Source organism: Acanthisitta chloris, unplaced genomic scaffold, assembly GCF_000695815.1.
Source record: "Acanthisitta chloris isolate BGI_N310 unplaced genomic scaffold, ASM69581v1 scaffold12754, whole genome shotgun sequence".
Lineage (NCBI taxonomy): Eukaryota > Metazoa > Chordata > Aves > Passeriformes > Acanthisittidae > Acanthisitta > Acanthisitta chloris.
Window position 1 is genome coordinate 962 of NW_008667682.1, and position 8,156 is coordinate 9,117.

General features: G+C 58.8%; 1 protein-coding gene across 1 annotated transcript; it reads right to left on the bottom strand.

Annotated features, from left to right (window-relative positions):
* Positions 1-727: 727 nt before the first annotated feature.
* MED16 (mediator complex subunit 16) lies at positions 728-7,906 on the bottom strand (the record flags this gene model as incomplete). The annotated part of the gene is made up of 14 exons (XM_009072600.1): positions 728-854; positions 1,610-1,693; positions 2,078-2,294; positions 2,520-2,712; positions 3,081-3,214; positions 3,392-3,602; positions 4,044-4,250; positions 4,459-4,670; positions 4,998-5,153; positions 5,773-5,878; positions 6,143-6,574; positions 7,115-7,284; positions 7,384-7,491; positions 7,736-7,906. Coding segments are annotated over 14 exons (2,528 nt in total), but the record flags the coding sequence as incomplete, so codon positions are not given.
* Between the last annotated feature and the right edge of the window lie 250 nt (positions 7,907-8,156).

Below are 8,156 nucleotides of genomic sequence, written 5' to 3' on the forward strand. Positions count from 1 at the left end.
GCCTGGAGACTTACACAACCCCAGGGATTTGATGTTCTCCTTGTGTGTCCATAAGGACCTGACAGAACCTTGGATACATCGACTTCCCCTTTCACCAACAACAGCAGCTCCTTCCCCAGCAGATTCACTGGGGGCTCTCCCTCTGCCCCAGCCCTGCACTGGGCAGCCAGTGTCACACTACAGAAACAAACCACGTCGTTCTATACAAAATTATGCAAATTTTTATTTACAACAGAGAGGGTTTGCCCCAGCCAGCAGCACCGTGTTCCAGCTCCAATCCCACCCTGCTGGCACACAGGCTCTGGTCAGAGGGGCAGAGCTGCTCAGGGATCAGGCGTGCCCAGCCCGTGTGGCACTTCCCCAGCAGCCACAGGCACAGGACAAACATGAGGTATAATGTGTTCGCTCCCCTCACCTGGGGATTTACTTTGTTCCCCCCCAGTCACCCCATCACCACTCCCTGCCCAGGCCAGGGCAGCCACCAAGGCCTGGCACTCCACTGGCACAGTCCCAACACACCCAGCCAGGCTCTCCCCTCCCAAACGATGGGGAAACTTGTGGTATTCCCTTCCAGCTCTTCCCTGGGAAAGACGAAGAGCACAGCTCGAACAGGCAGAGCAGCAGCAGCTTTCCCAGAACCCGTGGAGGAGCTGCCATTCCCTTGTCCCCAAACCTCCGCAGAGGGTGCCCAGCACAGCTCTTGGCCCCCAGTGCCCAGGGCTGGGGCTCAGGAGTAGCTGAGGGGCATCTTCCTCCACAGGCCCCCACACAGGCAGTTCTTGATCCAGCGCTGCTCCCACTGCTTCACTGCCGTCACCTTGTTGGGCGACTTGAGCATGGTGACACAGCCACACCTGGGGGGGACACGGAGGGTGCAGCCAGCCCAGGGCAGAGCCAGCACTGCCAGGGTGCTGCACGGGTCACACAGGGGCCTGGGCACCCGGGGAGGAAAGCAGCTCCTGTCACTTGCAGGTGACACTTGGGAGCACCAAACCCAGCTGAAAGCAGTGAGCAATCAATGATCCCACTGGAGGTGGAGCTGGAGCAGAGCAGCCCCAGCTGCTGTTTATCCACGAAACAGCTGACATTCATCTCACAAAATAGATCTGCTACAGAGACTTTCTATTAAAACCAGTAATTAAAGCTAATTCAATCACATGACTAGATGGATGTTTGTTCCCTGAGCCATTACCCTGAAATCCAGGCCCTCCTGGGAGGGAGAATGAGCATGAAACAGGAGCTTGTGTGGCAGAACAACCCCACACTGGGAGCAGGGATGCTGGGGTGGTGCAGCCCCACTCTGAGCACACAGGTGCTTTGATATAAAGACCAGCCCTGCAGGCCTGGGATCATATAAAGGAGTCCCTAGAGACTCTTCTGGGCCTGATTCCAGCTCCAGTGACCAGACTGCTCATTTGGGAGCCTGATCTACTGTTTGATTTTTAACCCAAGGCTCCAGGATGCAGTGATGTGATAACACTGCTGACAATGAGGTGGGTTCCCAGGTTGGGGTGTCCCACGCAGCAGGACAAGAGCACCCTGAGCAAGCTCCAGGGGGACAGCCAGGGCCCTGCCCGAGCCCTCTGAGGGTGACACCCGCGTCCCTCACCTGGTGCAGGACTTGCACTCCTCCGTTGGGTACGCGCCCAGGTGCAGCCGCCTCAGGTGGTCAATTTTGGGCTGTCCAGGAGCCCTGGGGAGGAGAATGAGGCTCTCCTAAAGTCGCTTTCTGGAAGCTGCTCCCAGGACAGGGAGCTGCACCTCAGTGGCCAACACGGCACAGGCTGTGCCCACCTGCCCACCCAGTGCCACGGGATCCGTGGCCATGGTGACATCAACTCATCACAAACCAGAGCGTTTTCCTTCACTTTGCCATTGCTTTTCAGCACTTCAAATTCCCAGCCCAGCCCAAGTTGGGAAATGGATTAGAGCAGAGAGGACAAACTGCTCATGGGTCACATCAGCAAGGGGACAGGCCAAACCTCCAGGGTGTCTCAAACCTCAGGGAACCCAAGAGACCCCAAAGCCTCCAACATCCCTTCCCACCACAGCAGCGACTTGTCCCAGGTGTCCGTACCTGACGAAGGCATCGAACTGGGAAGAGACAGTGTGACCAACGAGCCCGGGAGCCTTCCCGAACTGCAGCCGGACCAGCTGCTTGTTCTGCAGCTTGCTGATGATGCCGTCGTTGATGGGCAGCCAGTCGATGTTGGGAATGAGCAGCTGGCTGGGCAGGAGGCAGCACTCGTCGATCAGGGCATCATCAGGCTCCGTGATGTGGTTTTCCTCACGACCTATGTGGAAAAGGGAGCAAGGAACCGGCATGACCTTGACATTTCTCCTTCAGAGCGCCAGAGAGCTGCATGCAGCCTCCTCCTCCATGGCCAACATGGCCTGGAAAACAATAATCTTGGCAGCTGCACTCGCCCTTTCCGAGCAGCGCTCAGGGTCAGGCTTGGAGGTCACTCCTCGCACGCTCCAGCCCAGCCGAGGCAAAAAAAGGCATGGCCCACACTCACAGCACAGCCAGAGCTTGGTCAGGAGCCGGAAGAGCAGGGACATGCTGTCCTGGGTGTCGGAGGTGGCCGTGTACACCGGGAGGCAGCTCGGCTTCAGCAGCCCCCAGATGCGGATCACCACCATCAGCTCGCGGAACATGCCGAGGGACGCGCCGTCGCGCAGGAAGCTGTGCCCGGGGCGCGCAGGAGAGCCCTGCAGGACACAGCCAGGATGGGGCTACAGCTGCCTGAGCCACTGCTCTGTGCCCAGACAGCTGCTGCATCCCAGCACCCCCTGCAGCCTCCCCTGCCCGAGCTGCTCGTGTCACTCCAGGATGTGCAGCACCTCCGCAGAGCTGCATTGGGCGCTCCCCCAACCCACACCACACTGCACAGCCAGTGGCTGCACCACCAGCCCCCGGGGGCACGGGGAGGGCCATTCCCTGATTCTGCTGCTCCTGCTCCTCTCCAGTGCCCATGCCGACACGGACACAGGTCCTGTGTGCCCTGGCTAAAGCTCCCCTGATGCTGCCCACGGGTCTTTGTGCCCCTTAGCCTGTTCCCTGGATCAGCGGCTCTCACCTGGTTGGGAAGGCTGGCCAGCAGGTAGAGCACAAAATCCCCCACCCACTGGATGAGCTGCTGCAGGGACTGCAGCGTCGTCATCTCCAAGACAAACTCTTCTGTCTTCAGGTTAATCATCACCTTGTCAATGTCTGGAACAGAAGAGAGACATCACCTGGCTAAGGATGGATCCAAACTCCACTCTCAAGCTACGGTGCCAAGCGGTCAGTCACCCTCCTCCTCCTCCTCCAGCCAGGAGTTACTGTGAGACCATGACACAGGGGGAATGTCCTGACCTCAGCCCTGGGGATGCTGTGAGCAGTCAGCACCTGAGTCGGTGATCTTGGAGCAGATCTCGGTGAGGCGATCCCCGGGGCTCTTGTCCGGAGTGTTGAGGAAGTGTGGGCGCAGCAGCGACTTGAGGGTGCAGCTGATGGCGATCAGGAAGAGCTTGGCGTGGTAGTCGCACACGCGGGCGATGGTGCTGGAGGAGAGTTTGCACAGTGAAGCCTTCATGGCCACGATGCGCGTGGAGAGGACCTGAGTGATGGGGAACGCAGGAAAACGCACGAAGAAAGGCAGAATTAGCATAAGCTCATTAAAGCTGCTGCTGCTGCTGCTTTATTCTCTGCTCTCCCTTTCTGCCACGAGTGACAGGAACGGTGAACACTGCACGTGAGCACTGAGCTGTGCACGTGCAAACAGGGCTAAGCTGTGCACGCACAAACTGTGCTGCTGCTCCCAGAACTTGCCAAAAATAGACTCCACCACCTCACCCGGAGCTCCCAACAGGTAGAGAGACCCACTGATGTCCATGAAAGCAAACACTGCTGACATGGAGGCTCTTCCCAGCTCCAGCACTGCCCCAGCAGGACACTCAGAGAGCACAGCCAGGCAGAGCTGTCGCCCGGGGAATGGCCCTGCCTGCTCTCTGCCCCAGCCCCTGAGCCCCTGTGCCCCCCTGAGTCAGCTCTCACTGACCTGCTGCAGGGCTGCATTCTGGCGCATGTACTCCTCATGCAGCTTCTCCACCAGGTTCTGCACCATGCTGGGCTGGACGTGGAGCAGGATGTCCCACCAGTCGTAGCCAGTCACCATGCAGTACTCCAACAGGAACAGCAAGTGCCGCAGAGACATGTTCATGTCCAGCACGTGGCCCATGGAGGGAGAGATGCGGAGCATGCTCAGCTGAAGGGAGAGGCAAAGGAAAACTGGCATCAAGAATGGGCTTTAAAACATCCCACAGAGCAAAAACACAACACAGGCCGAATGCAGGTCACTCCTGACCCAATGACAGCTCCTGCAGTGATGGGACACATCCCTTCCCATTTAACTCAGAACTCCCAGTCACTTAGAGAGCCTGGATGAGAACTAATCCCCCCAAGAGAGCACAAACCTTCCCGTGGCTGTCCACACCAGCCAGGGCCAGCGAGGTCCAGGAGAGCTGCATGGCCTTGAAGTGCACGAGGGGCCCCGCGGCGCGCGGGCGCTTCAGGGAGGGCTCATCCACGGGGCGCTGCGAGGAGGAGCCGTAGAACACAGCCATCATCTGCAGGGACAGCCGGTGCACGATGTGCACGCTGCCGTCGTGGAATGCCAAGGCCAGGCCTGGGGACACGACAACAGCCTGAGCCAGCAGCTCCTCCGGCATGGCACAGCCCTTGCCCGAGCAGCGGCCACCAAAGAACCCCACGGGGCAACAAGGGGTAGCCCCAGGGCCCTGGGGCTCCAGCCCCTCCTCAGTGCTTCACAGAGATGTGCCTCTTCCCTTGCAAACACCATGGGATGGCTAGGAAGACCCATTGTCTTTGAAAGCTTTCCATCAGCATTCCACGTTTTGCTCTCGTTCTTACTTCAGCTACAGCTCAGAAGATGTGGAAAGTGGTTTCATGCAGAAGCCACATGTTCAGGAGAAAGACAACAGGAACTCCTTACCCAGTCCAGGGAAGAACTTGGTGTCATTGGCCACCTTCAGGTCCGTGTTGGTCAGGGATATTGGCAGCTTGGGCAGCGCCACGGCCGACACGCGGTCCAGGTCGTTGGTGGCAGACAGGATCCGCCACTTCAGGATCATGGGCTGCTTGTCTCCCACTTGGGAAAACAGGGAAGGGAGATATCTGTCCCAGACGGATCAGAAAACCCCAATTCCTGCCCACACTCCCCAGCCAAGCAGGACCACAAACCAAGCCCTGACACTTCGTTTCACCACACTGGTATATTTCCTATATATTTCCCACCTTTCCCTCATATTTTGCTACATTTTTCCTGAATTATACAAACAACTTGTTTTGCTCCATCTCCCCTGATGGAAGGCTCTGCTGGGGGTGATTAAGGAGATCCTTATGTACAATAGTCCTGTATGTTTCACCAAGCAAACCACCCTGGCTGATTATGTGCTACCTGAGCTCAGGTGGAGCCCAGGCAGCCTGGCAGGGGATTAATCCAGCTTCACTGCCTGGTCCTGGCCCTTTGGGAGGCTCACAGAGGAAGTGTGGCTGTGCAGCAAAGCATTGAGAATGTCTTTTATGGAGTGAACTTAACAACCAAACCACTTCCTGGAAACAGCAAATTGCTGCCTACAGTGCAGACAGACAGAGTGGAGCACGTGACAGAGCACCTGAAAATAAATGTGGATCCTGGATCCATGAGATAACAGATGTGAGAGCCTGTCCAGCTCCTGTTCTTCAGAGCAGCCAGTGCAGACACTCACCCACGGGAGAGATTTGCTGGAAGATGTTGTTGACTGGCAGCCCCTCCTTGCGCAGGGACCAGCACTCCACAATGCTGTTGTTTTGGCTGGAGGCACAAAGCAACACCTGGAACAGAGCCCCAGGCACTGTGTCACAACAGGGAAGGACACCGAGCCCTGATGATGCCACACTCCACATTCCAGACCCCTGGACCACCTGGACGAGCTCTGCACTGCCAGGGCCAGAGCCAGGCAGGGAACAGAGCACAGTGTAGTTACGCTAGACAGAGCTTCCCAGGCCACTCTTCCACCACCGGGGGCTCAGTTCTCACCCCCAGCCCTGTTTCCCTGCTGCTGATTTACCTCCCAGCAGGTCAGAGCAGCTGCTCACCTGCTCCGACATGTCCCGGGCCAGGAACTTGAGGTGGGTGATGGCTGGGTACTTGTCCTTCCGGGCAGGGTCGGTGGTGCAGCGCATGAAGAGGGAGGGAAGGATCTCGGTGTCGATCTTGCACTTCTCATTCACCACGCTGACACAGACTTTGTAGAACTGCACGGGGGAGGTGCTGCTGCCATCCGACGTGGCCACCACGATGTTCCCCCCGCCCGTGAAGGCGACGTCGGCCAGGGCCACGCGGCAGCGCAGGCGGCACAGGCTCTCGGTGGAGGTCAGCACTTGCCCGTTGGGCTTCAGGAGGGACACGGTGACCAGCCCACTGATGGTCACGGCGATCCAGCCCTCCATGGGCTTCCCCCCGAACAGCGTCAGCGATGGGGAGAACTTCACCCTGGAGAACTTCTCACCGAAGTTCGATGCTCCAGACTGAAACAAAGGTCAACAAAACGAGGTGTTTGCACTCCAGATCTGTAGCGCTCAGGGCCTGCAGAGCTCTCCTCGTGGGAGAGGCCAAGGATCCTCCGTGGGATACCCCAGGATGTAAAAGCACACAAGCAGAGAGCTCCTGCTTGGAGCCTGAGGCTTTCTGTTTCCACACAGGGAGCTCATCTCCATACACACACAGCTCCCACACCCAAATCCCTGGATCAACCCTCAGCTCCCCAAATGCATTTCCTCTGAATTACCACCGGTGAGGAAAGAATTGCTTTAGTTCCACGTTTCAGCCAAGGAACGGAGGCAACAGACTGAGGGAGACACTTAAAGTACCAAGAGAAAGGAAGCTACAACCCCCATGGGAATCCAGCAGGAACAGGAATCTGACTTTTCTCTTTGACTGGAAAAACTGCCCTGCAGGACTTGCCCAAGGCCAGGAGGTTGCCCAGAGCAGACAGGACACAGGGAGGGTCTGAGGCCTTTGCCAGGACCAGCGTTCCAGCCTGGGCCGCCCACGGGGCTGGCACAAACCTTCTCCACGTGCAGCGCCAGCTTCACGCCGTTGTGCAGCCAGGACAGGGCCACCACCGGGTCCCCCTCCACCATGCTGCCCACCGTGTTCTCCCAGCTGTTGGCCAGGTGATCCGTCATGCTCCAGCACTTGATGTGGCCATCGGCGTCCGCTGAGAGCAGCCTGGAGCCTGTGGCAGTGACCCTGAGTGAGGACAGGGAACAGCCCCAACCCCCGGGAACCGTCCCCAGGACATCACAGAGGGGCACAGGAAGGGAGCCCAGCTCACCTGACTGATCCCACTCCAGGCACGTGATGACCTCGGTGTGGCCAGAGTTAACAGAGTAGACGTCCCAGGGGTGCTCCGTGTCGATGATATGGACCATGTGGGTGAGATCTGCGGGGACAGAGAAGTCACTCCCTGTCCCTCACCACCAGCTGCTGCTCCTGAGCCCACAGAGCCTCAGCTGACAAGGGGAGAGACACAAAACACTTCATATCAAAGGATTCTGGGCAGGATAATGACTGTGCTTGGGAGCTCAGGTGAGGGGCAGGCACCAACGTGGAGCTTCTGCTGGTGCAGGGGAGCAGGAGATGCTCCTCGGGGAGCAAACCGCGGGAGCCCCGGGCGCACTCCGTACCTCTCTCCTCCTCGTTGCGCAGGTCGGTGGTGAAGGCGATGAGGTTGCGGCAGGACCAGGCGCACACGAGGGGGATGGAAGGGCAGTGGTTGCTCTTGGGCTTCTTCTCCCACTCGCACACGTAGGCCAGGTCCAGGCCAGGTCCATGTCCGCGGGAGCCACGCGGGGCTGCTGCGGAGACACGGCCAGGAACGGCGGGCACGGACGGGGGTCACGGACTGGGGGTTCCCGGTGTGTCCCGGTCTACACCAGTGTGTCCCGGCCTATCCCAGGGGGCTCCCGGTGTATCCCGCTCTATCCCGGAGGGGTTCCCTATGCGTCCCGGTGTGCCCCGGTGTATCCCGGGGTGCTCCCGGTGTGCCCCAGTCCATCCCGGGATGCTCCCGGTCCATCTCTCTCGGTCCCTCACTCACCGACTCAC